The sequence below is a fragment of the Fistularia commersonii genome, chromosome 12 (assembly GCF_037954325.1).
Source record: "Fistularia commersonii isolate RoL2024-O1a breed Wild chromosome 12, RoL_Fcom_v1.0, whole genome shotgun sequence".
In the NCBI taxonomy this organism is placed as follows: Eukaryota; Metazoa; Chordata; class Actinopteri; order Syngnathiformes; family Fistulariidae; genus Fistularia; species Fistularia commersonii.
Window position 1 is genome coordinate 18,155,818 of NC_141295.1, and position 16,782 is coordinate 18,172,599.

General features: G+C 50.1%; 1 protein-coding gene across 1 annotated transcript in view; it reads left to right on the forward strand.

Annotated features, from left to right (window-relative positions):
- dchs2 (dachsous cadherin-related 2) overlaps nt 1-16,473 on the forward strand; it is a 37,083-nt gene extending 20,610 nt beyond the window's left edge. The window contains exons 7-20 of the mRNA XM_086157497.1: nt 536-635; nt 727-887; nt 1,136-1,979; nt 2,060-2,299; nt 5,529-5,663; nt 7,018-7,227; nt 7,323-8,183; nt 8,263-8,376; nt 9,010-9,221; nt 9,303-9,454; nt 9,713-9,843; nt 9,929-10,215; nt 11,429-11,570; nt 13,496-16,473. Coding sequence (XP_086013623.1) covers nt 536-635; nt 727-887; nt 1,136-1,979; nt 2,060-2,299; nt 5,529-5,663; nt 7,018-7,227; nt 7,323-8,183; nt 8,263-8,376; nt 9,010-9,221; nt 9,303-9,454; nt 9,713-9,843; nt 9,929-10,215; nt 11,429-11,570; nt 13,496-16,107 — 6,201 coding nt within the window. The 3' untranslated portion in view covers nt 16,108-16,473. The remainder of the gene's footprint in view (nt 1-535; nt 636-726; nt 888-1,135; nt 1,980-2,059; nt 2,300-5,528; nt 5,664-7,017; nt 7,228-7,322; nt 8,184-8,262; nt 8,377-9,009; nt 9,222-9,302; nt 9,455-9,712; nt 9,844-9,928; nt 10,216-11,428; nt 11,571-13,495) is intronic.
- Nucleotides 16,474-16,782: the final 309 nt, after the last annotated feature.

Sequence of the window (16,782 nt, forward strand, 5' to 3'; positions counted from 1 at the left end):
TTTTTTTTAAATCAAGAGGTATACTAATAATAAAAAGGCCCAGAGAACCACAACAAAAATTTTTAAACCTAATATTTTTCATGGATAAGGAAGCCTTACAAGGTAACCAAGAGATGAGAAAAAAATTTGGAATTTAAGTTTTTATTTTTAGTGTATTTTAAAGCTGATTTAAGACACGGGTCGAAACCGACCCGTTAACACCGGGGATGCTACCAGAAAACTAACACAGGAGGAAGGTTAATGTTTTTCAGCAGTTTTTCAAAGCATTTAATGTACGTACGTATTTATTTAGAAGTAAAAAAAAAAAAAAAAGTTTCTGTGCATGTTTCTAACTGCCATATAGACGACAGGGTGGTTTGTTATCTTAGAAAGAGCACATGGCTAACAGCAGTCGCACCCTCGAGTGTGTGTGAGCGAGTGTGTGAATTGCTTGACCTTTGTCGTCCGGGTTATAGCAAAATAATAGCAAAATAATAGCAAAATAATAGCAAAATAATAGCAAACGTCTCTATTCTTTCCCCCGTTCTTGTCGTAGATGTGGGCCGGACAACCGGCAGGATCCGTGGTGACGAACGTCTTCGCCAAAGACTTGGACGCCGGAGAAAACGGATCGGTCACGTTCTCGCTCGTGGCCCGTAAGTTGCGTCTCCTTTTACGAGATCCACGGAGCTTTCCGGCTTTCGTTTAGCGGGGAAACGCGCCGACCGTCTCCTCTGCCCGACTCAGATGACAAGAGCCTCGGACGTTTCGAGATCGACCGTAAAACCGGGGAAATCAGGACGACGGAGCTCCTGGATGAAGACGCCGAGCCGTATTACACTCTCAGGGTGTCGGCCAGGGACGGAGGAACCCCGTCTCTGGAGGACACGGCCGTCCTCCATGTCCAGGTGCTGTATCTCCTCCACCCAACAACCCCTGGTTACCAGATTCTTCCATATTATGACTTCAGAAGATGTTCGACTCCCTGATCTCAAGTGAAAAAGATCATTTTTAAAATGTCTCCGATAGTTTCGGGATTATTTCAGGTCAGGAACGACGACGACTCGGAATGAGGACTCGGAATTCACCAGCAGGGGGCGACAGAGTCCTGGAAACGGTTCTCGCCGGGTTTCACACCTGAGGGTTTCGCCTGCAGGTTCTCGGCTTGGACCCTCCGCCCGCCGCATCCGGACGCCAGACGGTGAGGCGTTTTTCGGTGAGAGAGGACGCCGCGCCGGGGACGGTCATCGGCCACGCCGGTGTTTCTGACAAAGGGAAGTTCCACTACTCCGTCACCGAGGGCGACGGAAGCGCGCACTTCGGGATCGACGGCTCGTCCGGAGACGTTTACATCAGCCAGCCCCTGGACTACGAGTCCGCCGTGCAGTACTACCTCAGTATCCACGTGGAGGACGTGGGTCTGCTGCGAGGAGTCAACATGTCCGTGCAGGTCATTGTGTCGGTGGAGGACGTCAACGACCACGCGCCCTGGTTCCCGGATAAACTGGTGATGTTCGGCCTGAGGGAGGACGCCGAGGTCGGGTCGCCGGCGTTCGCTTTTCACGCCAGGGACGCCGACGGGACGTTTCCCAACAGCGCCCTCCTCTACTCCCTGACCTTTGACTCCTCGCTCAGCAAGTCCCGCTCCCGCTTCCCCTTCCAGATGAACCCTCACACCGGAACCCTGACCGTCGCCGCCCCCTTGGACCGAGAGACGACCCCCAGCTTCGCTTTCACCGTCACGGCCACCGACCTGGCGAGGAGGAAGGACGAGCGGAGGCGGACGGCGGTGACGGCCCAGGTCTTCCTGCTGGACGTCAACGACAACCGTCCGGTGTTGGTGTCCGCAGAGAAGGTCCAGGCGATGGAGGACGCGGAGGCCGGTAGCCTGCTGCATCACTTCGTGGCCATCGATGGAGACCAGGGTGAGAACGGGATGGTGTCCTTCGTCATCTCGGGCGGAAACCGGCAGGGACTCTTCACCCTGGAGGAGAAAACAGGTGGGACGGTCAAATGTCCAAAAATCGAGAAAACGTCAGGAAACCCCGCTGAAGGTCCTTCTCGTTAATTTATCCTCCAGGCCTCTTGTTTCTTGCGGCCTCTTTGGACTACGAGTCGGAGCGTTCCCACAATCTGGTCGTCTGCGCGGCGGATCACGGCTCGCCGCCGCTCTCCTCCACCCAGACCCTCACCATCCAGGTGGGGGACGTGAACGACCGGCAGCCGACCTTCGGCCAGAGCGTCTACGAAACCAGTGTGGTGGAGAACAGGGACCCCGGGGAGCCCGTGGTGAGGGTCTCCGCCACCGACCACGACTCAGGTACTCTTATGAAACCCTGGTAAGACGGGAAAATCCAGGAAAATTAAAAATAGGCTCGAAAAGCCGGCGTGAAGCGACAGCTTTGTAACGCGAAAGGAAGTGAAATCGGGTGGTTTTCCTTGGCCGGAGGAAGAGAAACCAATCTACTTCCTTTATGACTGAGCTTTATCTTTAATCTGCTCTCATCTCTCGTAACGATTACGGCAATTAATCAAAATCAGTCGCCGTTTTAGAGTTCGCCTTCGTGACGGATTACATCGGACAGATTCCTTCTAGTCATTTCACGTGTTTTCTCCGGTAATTGATTCCTCTCGACCGACCGTCATACGGACACATCCAACCGTTCGTTCAAAACATCTGGGCCTCCAATCAAACCTCCGGCGTGTTTTTAAAGGATTCGAGACTTTTATTTTCGTTACACAGAGTGCAGTGAAATTTGGAGATCTCTCAGGTTCGGCGTCATCAAAAACAGACGGTAACTAACCTTAAAAAGTAGGACACAACACAGCAATAGCAGCATCTCTGGGTTAGAGATGTGAGACGTAAAAAAAAAAGACAAGAAATATAAAATAACATCTAGAAGAATGGAAAAAGTAAAAAAGGGTAAAGTGGAAAAAAGTGGAAAAAAAGGTTCAGGTTGGACTGTGGGAAGGATTTCTTACATTTTAATAACAAGTGAGTGGAAAATGACCAACCTTGCTTCACCTCTTGGGGTCAATGACGTTCCCTAACTTAATTTTCGCCATTTCACTCGATGGTTGTTCGTCTGTGACTTTGCCACACTGAACCGAGGTTGTGAAAACAGCCGATTGTTACGTCTAATTATTATTATTCATCAAAAAAAAAAAAAAAAAAAAAAAAAGACAAGAGTCAAAGTAATAAACACCAGCATTAGCAGCCATTTAGCTTAATGTGGTGATCTAATCTTAACATAACACATTCCTTTGGTCCGAATCTTCTCAAACATATAAACATTTTCATAGCAAAGTGAAATCCAGGATGTGTGCGGGGCGGCGCGAGCGCCAGCTGTCGCCCTCTCGCCCCGTTCCCCCCCTCGGGCCGAAAACGTCCGTCAGAAAAAAAAGAAAAAAAAAAAACAAAACGCGGCCGTAAAACGGCGGTCATCTTCGGGGAATGCGGGAGGAGGGCGCGTTAGCGCAAATGCTAATTAAGTCAGACTGTCGGGAGAACCCGCCGATCCGCCGGACCGGCCGATTGGAGCGGACAGATGAAAACACGGGGCCTATTGGCACAGATGGCTCGGATTATGGGAAATCACGGCCCGGCGAGGGTCGTCCGGGTCTCCCCTTCCCCCCCTTCTTCCCCCCGAGGAGCAGAGCGCTTGCTGTTCTTGGACAAATCTCACCCCCAGGAATGTCAAGTTCACGTGGAGAGCCGTCCTGCGCCGACCCCTCGGCCGGACGCCCTCCAACCTCCCGGTGGCCGCGGGATTCAAAGGGGGACTAGTTACTGTCAACAAGGGCAGATGAAATGGATCTGGGGAGGCCTTTCTGCGCGACGCCTTAAAATAAACATCGCCGATGTGTGTGATTGGGGGTCAGAAGAGCGAGGTGTGTGTGCGGGGAAAAGACACAAACGTAGGGAAGGGGGGGTCAGGGTTCGGTTTCGGTTAAAGTGCTAATGGAGAGAAACCAAACAGATACTGGAGGCTGAGGTGAAACTGCAGCAGTTAAGATAACGCTTAATTGATCGCCAAAGGGGGAACTCCTATGTCACGGCAATGCAACCATAATATCAATGAATATGCGTATAAATAAAAGAGCCGATTAAGAGATAGCAAAAGACATCCTCAAAAAAATAGACAGCAAAATGAACGACGACAAGGATGAAAATAGACAACAGAATGAAAAAAACAAACAGCAAGGGTGAGAATAGACAACCAAAACGACAATAACAAGAATAAGAACAGAAAGACGAAAATAAACAGGATTAACAGCGAGAAGGTTCCTGGTTTGATTCCCATGTGAGGGGGGGGTAGAGTCTCCATGTTCTCCATGTGTTCTCCGGGTTCCTCTTGCAGACCAAGAACATTCAGGAGGCGCATGAGAGTGAACAGTCCAGCCTCTCAGCCAATGAGAGCTGGGATAGGTTGCAGAATGAATGAATGACTAAACTTTCCTCCATATTACAGGCGGGCTGCATCCAGTGTACCCTCTCTCTTAAGAACACCTGAGGTTCTGACGCCCTCAGCAGAAATATTATAAAATCCCGATAGACATCCTCTTGTCACTTCTATTTGGGAGTGAAAAGGAGTGAGTCCATCAGAGGGTTGGCTCATGTTAGGTGTTTTGGAGAGTGGGTCAGATGGTTGGGTCATGGACAGAGGAGGGATAGTGACCATATTGGTAGACGGATGCTGGAATTGGAGGTCTAGAGGAAGACCAAAGAGAAGATTTATGGATGTAGTGAGAGAGGTATGACGTTAGTTGGTGTGAGAAAGGAGGATCCAGAGAATAGGGTTAGATGGAGAAGGTGGATTTGCCGTGGCGACTCCTGAAGGGAAAAGCCCAAAGGAAAAGAAGAATTTGTCACAGGGGTGCAAGACATGTATGACCGAGACATAGTGATGACTGAGATGGTTTGGACATGAACACTCCTGCCAGGTAGGACGTCGAGAAGGCTGGAGGAGAAGGTTGATTCGCTGTGGTGACCCCTGAAGTGAGAAGCCCAAAGGAAAAGAAGAATTTGTCACAGGGGTGCAGGACATGTATGACCGAGACATAGTGATGACTGAGATGGTTTGGACATGAACACTCCTGCCAGGTAGGACGTCAAGAAGGCTGGAGGAGAAGGTTGATTCGCTGTGGCGACCCCCGAAGGGAAAAGCCCAAAGGAAAAGAAGACATAGATTCAGACTGCAATCCTCACCGTGCAGCTACAACAAGAACAACGGTTGTCTGAGAATGTTTAGCCAAACCAGGTCCTGGCTGGAGGTCAGACCTGTCACGTTATCGAGGTGCCACATCACGCTGCTGCTCTGCGACCCTGTTTCCAATCAGCCTTCTTCATCGTAAATCCAACCGCGAGGTGCTGAAATAATACCGTGACCGATTCCCTGATTCAGTTCAGATTAAATGAAAAGCCGTATTTCTTTTGCTCAATAAATGAGCGTTTTAAATCACATCATGATTGTTTTTTTTTTTTTTTTGGAAACAACGGGCCTCAAATCCAGCAGTGTGAATGTGACTTCTCTTCTGCCCGTCCTCAGAGGAGAACGCCGTGGTGTGGTACAGCCTGCTGCCGGGTCCCGGCTACGAGCTCTTCAGCATCAACCCCTACACCGGCCTGGTCACCACCACCTCCCTCCTGGACCGAGAGCAGCAGCGGCGTTTCACCCTCAGAGGTACGACCGAGCCGCTGTATTCGCAACGCAATGACTAATTCTTCAGTTTCCCCTTCAAAATGGCCGCCCTTCATCAGTACTCGCTTATGACTTCTCATTAAAAGCTGTGGAAATGAATGTAATTACAGAGCAGGTATTTAAAAAGTCTCCTCCGGTCTTCATCAAACACTCATATTCTTCGGTTTGTTTTCCTTTGAGCCTTTTTTTTTTTAAAATTCCCCCCCCCCCCCAGCTGTTTGTACGATGTTCGAAGCGGGCTGATTACCGTTTCCGAAACAATATACATTTAAAAGAGCTGAGGCACAATAAATTGAAGTTTTTAACCGAACGGAGAGCTTCATCCCTCTCTCCCAGGAGGACACGCCGTAATTATACCGAAAGTATTCGTTGGGGTTTAGGGGTAAACTGCTTTCAGATGTGTGCCGTCATAATATTTGTACAGTCGGACGTGTAGCGAACAATCAGAGCTAATTATGAAAATATAATCACGGCCAAGATTAAATACGTGGAAGCGCTGCCAGAATCGCAGAGGCGAAATACGTGGGAGCAATTATTTCTGACTTCACGGAAATGAGTGAAACGCAGAGCATGTTCAGCAGGTGCTCTTAGCGTCGAATGCTTTTCATTCATTCATTCATTCATTCATTCATTCTGGCTGACCTGCGATCACAATAGGGGGTCTGCTCCCAGCTGTAGGGGTCATTAGCATCTGGACATCCCGTAGGAACCCCTCGCAGATACAGGGAAACCATGGAGACGCCACACAGAAAGGCATACCGTCCAACCAGGGACCTTCCAGCCGTGACCTATTGAATGCTAAATAAATCTCTAGTTAAGATCTACTTTTCCACTCATGAGCCAAAGCACTTGAGCCAGACGGAGGGACTTTCAAGAAGTTGTAATAAGTCGGTTTTCGCTTCCTCTACTAGCATAAAATTGAAAGTGCACATTTTGTCATGTTTCCTACTTTCTTACGATCAGGGGCTTTTTTTTTTTGGCCTTCACCGAAGTTCTGCGGTTTCGGACAATATCGCCAATACCTCAGTTGGTAATTGATGCTTTCCATGTAGAGCAGGTTTGGACCACCAGATGTTCTGAAGAAACCAAACATTCCCCCATGAGCAAGTATTTGGCGACAACTGCCTTTTTCGAGTAGAAACGTCAGACAGATCCCAGCTCAGTGCAGGCGACCTTCTACCTTGACCAGCTTGGGTAGAAAATGGCGTGCACATATAAATACTGTATGTCATAGAGGAAATTGAGTATCCAAATTTCTCCAGGAAATGGTGACTTTTGCATGAAAAGCAGAGAAGTGGTAATTTTGAGAAATAACGTATGGGCGATTTCCTTACAGTCCAGGCCCGGGACAGCGGCACGAGGCCTCTCTCGGGCACGGCCACGGTGTCGTGCTCGGTGCTGGATGAAAACGATAACCCGCCGGAGTTCATGCAGTCGTCCTTCCAAATCACCCTGCCGGAGAACCTGCCCCCAGGGGTCATTCACACCGCTCAGGCCTCCGACCCGGACCACGGGGAAAACGGGACGATACACTACTCCATCATCGGTATGCTTGGAAACGACAAGGATCAAGTGGGCTGGGATTATTCCGGAAAGTCCAGCGGTCACTACTTATAATATCTGTGATTGTTTTTTGTCAAGGGGACGACTACAGAGGTCGCTTCACCATCAACAGTCACACCGGTGACATCAGCACCACGCAGATCCTGGATCGGGAGGAAATGCAGAATTACACCCTGACCATACAGGCCCGTGATTATGGCCTCGCCCCGCTCAGCTCCTCCACCCAGCTCCATCTCGTGCTTCTGGACCAAAACGATAACATTCCCGCCTTCACCAGCGAGAGCTACCGAGTCTCGGTTGTCGAGGACGCGCCCGCCGGAGCCGAGGTCCTGCATGTTTTTGCCGTCGACCCCGACGAAGGGTCCAACGGGGAAATTACCTACTCCCTGATGGAGGACAGCAGCCAGGGAGCCTTCTCCATAGACCCATCCACAGGTCTGATCCAGACCACCAGGTCCCTGGACAGGGAGAGCAGGTCTCGGTACACCTTCAAGGTTGTGGCAACTGACGGCTGCACTCAAGGACCGCTGAGCACCACGGCCTCGGTGGCCATACAAGTAGAAGACGTCAACGACAACGTGCCGGTTTGTGTTCAGAACCCCATAAACGCCTGGGTTTCCATGAGGACACTTCCAAACCACATCGTCACCACGGTGACAGCGGTAGACGGTGACCAAGGCGTGAACGGGACCGTGCTTTTCTTCTTGTCGGACGGGGAAAATCTATTTGACATCAACAACGAGTCCGGAGACCTTTCTCTGAGGAGGCGGGTCAGAGCGGGCTTCTCGGGAAGGAAGCTCCAGGTTGTGGTTTCGGACAGGGGAGAACCCGCACTCAGCTCCACCTGTCTGGTGTTCGTCCACCTGAAAGGCGAGCACGAGGGACTGCAGTTCGCCAACAGAGTGTACAACGTCTCGGTCAAGGAAAACAGCAGAGCCGGTAGGTCTCAGTTCCCACCTCTGTGGATCTTCTACGACACAACTGTTGCCGTCACTCATGTATTCCGTGTTCCATCAAGCCACCTGGATCGCGAGAGTGGACGCCAGTGACCAAACAAACGGCAGACAACGCATCACGTACGCCATTTACGGCGGTGACGAGAATCACATTTTTTCCATCAACCGTCACACAGGTGGGAACCGCACCATTATTGATGCCGAAACAGATCCCAGAATTTAAACCCCTTTTACCTCGCCAGCAGCTTCAAAACAAAAAGCATGAATCAAAACTAAATATTTGCTTATACGGTAGTCAGAAATCTAGGGGGTACGAGATGGTTGGACCAGCCATGTTGGTCACTGAGAGACAGGGCCATTGGGGAAAGAGCAGGAAGCAGAGCTGGAGGCAGCAGAGATGTAGATGTTTAGGTTCTCGTTGGGGGTAAGGAGGGTGGACAAGATCAGGGGAGAGTCCACCAGGGTGACGGCACATGTTCTGCAGATGAAGTCCGACAGAGAGAGTTTGGATGTGGACAGGGAGGGATGGCCAAGATCTGGATAGAAGGATGCTGAGGTTGGAGCTATGAGCAGGAGGTCTAGAAGAAGACCAGAGGTCATTGACAGGAAGTTAGTTGGGGTGAAAGAAGAGGATGCAGAGGAGAGGGTTAGATGATTGGTCCTGATGACCCCTGAAAAGACAGTAATTCTAATCTACACCCTGTATGTTAAATATCCATATTGGATATGTATCCCAAATGAAAATAGGCTACATCATCCCTGACCTGAAATTTCAAAATTTGTAATCCCTTCTTTCCTGGACCCTGAAGGTGAGATCCGGGTGCAGAAAGATCACTCCCTGGATTACGAGGCGACCCCTCGGATCGACTTGGTGGTTCTGGCCGACAACGGGCTGCAGACAGCTCACTGCAGAGTCAACATCAGCCTGCTGGATGTCAATGACAACGCACCGGCGTTTGAATACAACTCTTACAGAACGTCCGTATGGGAGGGGCAAGTGCACAACACCTACGTCATGCAGGTACGTAGGCTACATAACGGCGCAAGCTCAGGAGGCCGAGTGCGATCACCGCCGTTACTGATGACGATGATGCTCTCTCAGGTTTTTGCGTCCGATGCCGACACCGGGATAAACAGTCACGTCGAGTTTTCCATCATCTCCGGTAACCATAACGACGCATTCATCTTGGACTCTGTTCGCGGGATCCTCGCGACCAATGTGCTGCTGGACCGTGAGATCACCTCGTCGTACAAGTACGCCAGCCGGTCCCACGATGGTTGTTTTTTTTAGAAAACGTTTAAATGAAACAGAGGCGGGATAAAATTATTTTGCTCTCGACAGCCTGCGTTGCGGCTCCGTCAAAAAGGGTCTTGTTTGCGGAGCTCGTCGGTCTGTACGTCAGCGCGACGACCCCAAAACTATCAATCGGAATTTTACAAAAATTGGTCGGAGGGGAAAGGAATCCTCCAATTTTGGAATCGATACTTTATTCATTATCAATCGAATTCCAGGCTGGTTCTGCAGGCGGCTGACAAGGGGAACCCTCCGCTCAGCGGCACCACAACCGTCAGGGTCCAGGTGGTGGACGTCAACGACAACAGCCCCGTTATCCCCCCCATGGAGCCGGTGCTCATAGCGGAAAGTAAGGCCGCCGCCTCTTTCCCTATCGGCTCTCATTCATCTGTTCCCACGACAACTGTATGTTCCGTCGTCCGTTTCTACGACAGATCTGCCGGCGGGTTACATGGTCGCCCAAATGACCGCCAACGACGTGGACCTCAGCCCGACCATCACCTACAGCTTTGCGGACAACAGCAGCACCAGAGGTCCTTTTGCCATTGACAGATATACCGGTGTGGTGACACTTACCGAAGCCCTGGACTATGAGGAGCGGACGGAGTACCTTCTGACCGTCTGGGCGTCCGACTCCCTCCACCAGACAACGGGAGAGCTTAAAGTTGAGGTGCTGGACGTCAACGACAACGCTCCGGTATTCAGCCAGGTCTCCTACCAGGTATTGGTGATTTGTGTGCTGCAAGCTGGAAAAAAAAACAAACACAAAACGGTAGATCTTCACTCCCAATATGGATCTTTCCACCATCTAAAGCTACTTTAACAATTTCTTCTTTTTCTTATGGGTTCTCCAGGTTCCTCCCACAGTCCAACAACATGCAGGAGGTTCTTCTTCTCCTTCTTCTTCTTCTTCTTCTTCTTTCGGCTTTTCCCTTCAGGGGTCGCCACAGCGAGTCAACTTTCTCCATCTAACCCTATTCTCTGTATCCTCCTCTCTTACACCAACTACCTTCGTATCCTCTCTCACTAGATCCATAAATCTTCTCCTTGGTCGTCCTCTGGATCTCCTGCCTGGCAACCTTCAGCAACGCTCTACCTATAGACATGAACAGAGGAGTGTTCGTGTCCAAACCATCTCAGTCATCACTTTGTCTCGGTCATACATGTCCTGCACCTCCGTGATAAATTCTTCTTTTCCTTTGGGCTTTTCCCTTTAGGGGTCTCCACAGCCAATCCACCTTCTCCATCTAACCCTATTCTCTGGATTTTCCTCTCTCGCACCAACTACCTTCATATCCTGTCTCACTACGTCCATAAATCTTCCCTTTGGTCTTCCTCGAGACCTCTTGCCTGGCAGTTCCAATTCCAGCATCCTTCTACCAATATATTCTCTATCCCTCCTCTGTAAATGACCCAACCATCTCAGTCTGGCTTCTCTGACCTTCTCTCCAAAACATGTAACATGTGCTGTTCTTCTGATAGACTCATTCCTGATCCTCTCCATCCTGGTCACTCCCAAAGAGAACCTCAACATATTCATCTCTGCAACCTCTAGTTCTGCCTGCTGTCTTTTGGTCATGGGAACGGTTTCTAGTCCATACATCATTGCTGGTCTCACCACCTTTCCTTTTATTCTGGCCGATAGTCTTCTATCACATAGGTTCACTGCAGGAGGTTCACTGGAGACCCTAAATTGCCCAGAAGGGTGAATGGTTGTTGCCTCTAAAAGACAGAGTAAATTGTTGCGTGTTTCTTCACGCAACTCTCACAGGAAGACCTCGAGTCAGAAGCTCTAAACATGTACCCTATGTAAAGTCAATAACTTGAGAAAAAAAACAAATCGCTCGTGGCAACCGAAAGACATTTTTAGAAGGCGTGTCTCATCTGACGAGACGTACCCAATCCACGTTGCCAAATTTCGGTTTTCTTGCCAGGCGGAGTTGTCGGAGTTGGTTTCCGAGGACGCCTTCGTCGTCTGCGTGTCGGCCACGGACGGCGACTCCGGGTCCAACGGCAGGGTCGCCTACAGGCTGCTGTCGTCCCATTTACAAGGCTTTTACATTCTGCCTGACAACGGTAGGGACGGCTTCTTCTTCTGTTACTTATTAAAGTGAAATGAAATGAAAACGCGCAGCGGTGAAGTGTTCCAGAGGAGCCACACGGCTATCCCATTACCCTTGTTACAAATCCCTAAAACCAAGAAAGACGACTTCGACGGGGCCGACATCAAACCGCTAATCTGTGCCTGTCAGTCCTTTTCACTGGCAGTTGATTTTAGGCTTATATCTTGTTTTGAGAGGTCAGTGTTACAGAAATACATTTACCTTGATGGCCAGGAATGGAAACAAAATCTCATCTAAAACGACTTATAAAAATGACTTCTTTATCCGGTAAAGTGCCCTTTTGTTACTCAATACTTCGCATATAATGTACGGCTCTCGGGGAGATTCTCGGGATTAATGTGCTCAGCGCGCGATTAAATGTCAAAATGGATTGAGCCGTTTGTTCATTAAGTCCCGGCAGAGGATTTCCCTAAAAAAATCAAACCTGCGGGAAATTGCACGGCCTCACAGCATCAGGTAACCAAAGAAAGAAAACTATTATATTGGATACGTTTCGGACCGATTAGACAGAACATCGTGGATCTCATTTGGAAGGGAAACAAGTAAAGGGTCAATAAAATTAAACCGTTAGTCACACCGACTGATTTACGAAGACGGATAAAAATAGATCGTTCTCTACCTTGAAAGGGTTTTGGTTTAGACTTACTTACCACACCATGTGCGATTGACTGATTAATATCTGACGGACCAAAATATTATGACATTCCAAGAAGTCAGAGCCCGAGCTTTTAGGTTGTTGTCACAAAAAGCATACAAGAAGATTTGGCTTTACTTTAGGTGTTTGTGCTCTTTTTGGAAATCTGACGCCTCCGAAGGCAGGTGATTGGAAAGGCCTGAGTGTCTCAGCACGCCCTCGTGGTTCCTTCACGGTTTCCTTACGGTATGGCCTCAAGTCTGACCCCCCTGAGGCATCTGCATTACGATATGGGGGCAAATGTGTGAACAAGTGGACTCCGTCCTGGTTTTCGGTCCGACCAAATATAGATAATCCCCCTTTATTCAAGCTCAGGTACCTTAGAGATGCTTCTTCAATTGGGTTGGAACCTCCAAAATTTTTTGTCTTGGGGGTTTATCACAGCTACTGACGCCGAAAACCTCCTAAATCCTATCTTTCATTCGAAGGGTGCTCCGATGAGGCAAGCGGTGGGTAAATTAAGGCAGTGTTTCCCAACCACATTAGTGTGCCGTGAGAAATCATCAGGTGGGCCGTGGAAAAACACCCATTTTCACCCGATTGGTCCGAAAATTACTTATCCAACGCAAATAATGTGTCTTCCTATGTCTATGTGGGCAGCGTGTCCATTCCATGGCGACGGGTAGTGAATTAACCTGTGCATCTGTGTATCAGAGGGATTAGTGACGCTTTGGGTGATACATTTTTGAAATAAAAAGTACTTGTATCTGCGTAAACAAACAGGCAGCGTTGTTGAAAACTACCAAGACGAGTGAGAAAGCAGTGAAAGCTGAACTCGTCTCTAAATCCAAACAGCAAAACATCAATACTACCTGCCGGCTAAATCATTGTAGAGGAAATGCTCGGCTCTGGCGTTGATAAAGAAATAGCCAGTTCTCGCAAATAATACAATTTTCAGACATATTGATGACGTGTCTTCAGACGTTGAAAAAAGTGTTCTGGAAAGTTGCACATCAGTGGGAAATTTGCATTGCAACTTGACGAATCTACAGATATTAGATATATTAGATTTCACACTAAGTAAATTGAGACCACGGTTTCATTCTAATTCGTTAAAAAATGTTTTTGACATATTTATTTGGTGCCGTGCCGTGTGATTTTTATAATGTAAAATATGTGCCGTGGCTCAAAAAAAGATTAGGAATTAAGGGATACTTCTCATCTATTAAAAACTTTCCTTCCAGGGTCTGTTTTCACCAACAAGCCCCTCAAGGCCTTCACAAACAGCAACCCCGTCCATCTTCTCGTGGAGGCAAGAGATGGAGGGGACCCGGTACGTTCCACCATCGCCTCCATAGACGTGCGCATCCTGGACACCAACAACCACGCGCCGCTGTTCCACCAGGACATGTATGCACTCAGCGTCCCAGAGGACACGCCTGCAGATACCACACTACTGACGCTCTCCACCGAGGACCAAGACTGGAGTCCGGAGAACACCTATTTTGACTATTCCATCGTCAAAGGCAACGAGGAGAGGAAGTTCTGTCTGGAGGTGAAAATGGTTCAAGTCGAGAATCGGATTCAGAACGTGGCGAAACTAGTCCTGTGTAGCCCGCTGGACCGCGAGGCGACCGAAAGCTACGCGCTGACGGTGAGCGTGTCCGATCGAGGGACGCCGCCGATGAACAGCTCCGCCGTCGTGATGGTGACGGTAACGGACTGCAACGACAACGCCCCGATCTTCTCCAGCACGGAGTACCACGTACGAGTGAGCGAGAAGACCCACGTAGGCGCCAGGCTGGTCCAGGTCAGCGCGCAAGATCCCGACCTGGAAGCCAATAGCATGCTCTCCTATGAAATCATCTCGGGGAACGGCAAAGGTCACCTCAGGTTGGATCCGCAGTCCGGCGTCTTGGTGGTGAACGGCTCCCTGGACTACGAGGAGGACTCAAAATATGTCCTCACGGTCAGAGCATCCGACGGGACGGCGGGATCCGAAGATCGGAACGTCGCCTTTGCGGTGGTGTTCGTCACGGTTCTGGACGAGAACGACAACACTCCTTACTTCACGTTCCCGACTTTTAACTGCTTCGTGCAGGAGAACCTACCGGCATTTACCCACGTGTGTTCAGTCCACGCCGTGGACAACGACCGCGGCCCCTATGGTCAGCTTACCTACTCCATTCTGTCTTCCTGTTTCATGGACTACAGCAACAGTGGCCCGGAGAGAAAGGAGATGTTCGCCGTCGATCCCCTCACGGGGGACATTCACACCAGGCAGACCTTCGACTACGAACGGGAGAGCGACTACTGCTTCGTGGTGGAAGCCAAAGACAAAGGTGACAGGGCAGCTACGGTGAGAGTGCAGGTCACCATCAAGGAGGTGGACGAGTTCAGCCCCGTCTTCACCCAGAAGCAGTACCACTTCCTCCTGCCGGAAAACGCCAAACCGGGAGATACCGTGGGTTTCGTCATGGCGATGGACCACGACGGCGGGGTGGACGGCATTGTGGAGTACTCCCTCGCGAACCCGTCGACGTTTTTCTCGATAAACAAAACGATCGGGGCGGTTTTCGTATCGGGACCTGTGTTTCGCAGGCGCGGCGGTCCAGCCGGTGGGGACTTGGTGCAGCTGGTGGTATCCGCGGGAAGTCCACGATTGGGCTCCAGGACCACCACCGCTCTGGTTTCCATTAACATATCCAGCTCGGCGGAGGCGCTGACCGGGGTGCCTCTCGACGAACACATGGTCAGCCTGGGTGTCTCGTTACTCCTGTTCCTCCTGGTTCTGGTTGTTTTTGTGAGCCTGGTTCTCAGTTACAAACTCAAAGAGGCGTCGCTATTAAAGGTGTCCGCCATCGCCGCAAATTTGAACCAAGGCACCGGCTCATGCGACGGGTTCAGTGACCGATCAGACGGCGCCTTCTCCCTCAGAGATATGAAACGACCCAGCATCGTTCTGGCCCCGAGGAACGTCTCGAACCCGTCGTCGCAGTCCGATTCGAGCGGCCGCGGATCCGCAGAAGGCGAGACGGCCGAGGACCAGGAAATCAAGTGGATTAATGACTATCCTTGCCGAAAGAGAGACGAGCCAGTGCAAGGCGACCGGGCGATGGAGGTCCCAGACTCCGCCCTCTCTGCGGACGATGTTTCCTGTCACTCCGTCGAAGGAGCGCCAGAGCACATTTTTCCAGTCGGTAAAGGTCTGGTCTCCGGGATGGCCAGCACGGAGAGCCTCCACCACTTCAAAGAGGAGGGAGGAGGTGAAGGACTACTCCCTGCGGTATTTCGGGTGAGGGATTTGGAGGAGAGTATGGGCGCAAAGGGGTATGCTCCCCTTGCCAAACCCCATTTGTCTGCAGGCTCCCTATCTTCGCTTTTGAGTCTTGACGACCAGTCGAACAGCGGCTACATTTGGGAGCAGTTCCTGGACTGGGAGCCGCGCTTCCAGAACCTGGCGTCCGTCTTCACCGATATCGGGATGCTCCCCGATGAAGAGCTCCAAGGCGGCCGTGAGGACTTGGCCACAGATCTCAGCTACCTCGTGCATCCGCCGCCTCTTATAACCGGAGTGGCCCAGCCCGGGATCAGGACCGTTCCTCCACGGAAGCCGACTCGAGTGCCAAGCCTGAGCCGGAGGCCGTCGTACCCTAAATACTCCTACTCTCCCTTGGTCAGGGACACTGGACTCACCCCTACAGCCATGACTCCCAGCTTCTCCCCGTCGCTGACGTCTCTCACAATCCGGACCCCCAGCGCTTCGCCGGTGATCTCGGACACCGGGGTGGGAGGCATCCGCCTGGACTCGGGGCCCCTCACTGCCAGCCTCCTGGAGGCAGAGATACCCGTGTAGACACCGGCATGCTCTTCGGTTCTCCGCCCCTAAAAGCATCACATCCTCACAATCACCTCAGATACTTCACACTTCAGTTTTGGCTCGGGTTATTACTAGCAGGTAACGTAGGATTTTAAACTCGTACGGTTTTGGATTTAGCTTCCCTCGCGGCTATTGTAGTCTAAGTCTTTAGAAGGAGGTGTCCTTCATAACTGCAATTAAACCAATATATGGAATGGCCCGAATTCAGCCTGGCGTCACGCTCCTCTGACGAAGCACAAAGAGCAGATGTTTCGGTCCACTGAATGTTTTATTGTAAACATGTTTATAAGTGCACAAAATGAAACACTTTATTCTTGCAGTTTGTTTCGAAAAAAAAAAAAAAAAATTGATTTAAACTTTAACAACCGAAGGAAGTTGTGTGGTTATGTTTATTTTTCTGGAATAATAAATCCAGGAATTTTAATTAAGACCTCCCTTCTGGCCTCATTTTTTCCATCACAAACCCCGAACGATAAAATGCCAATGAAAGGGGGAAAATTACCCATTTTATCCGTTCAATCGGGGACATTCCATCGATTTAAATATCCATTCTGTTCAAACTGGAAAATGAAATTTTCGAATTACTGGCGGAATCGTCGTCTATTAAGATATCATTTCAAATCAATCAAACACAGTTTGATTTGCTTAAAC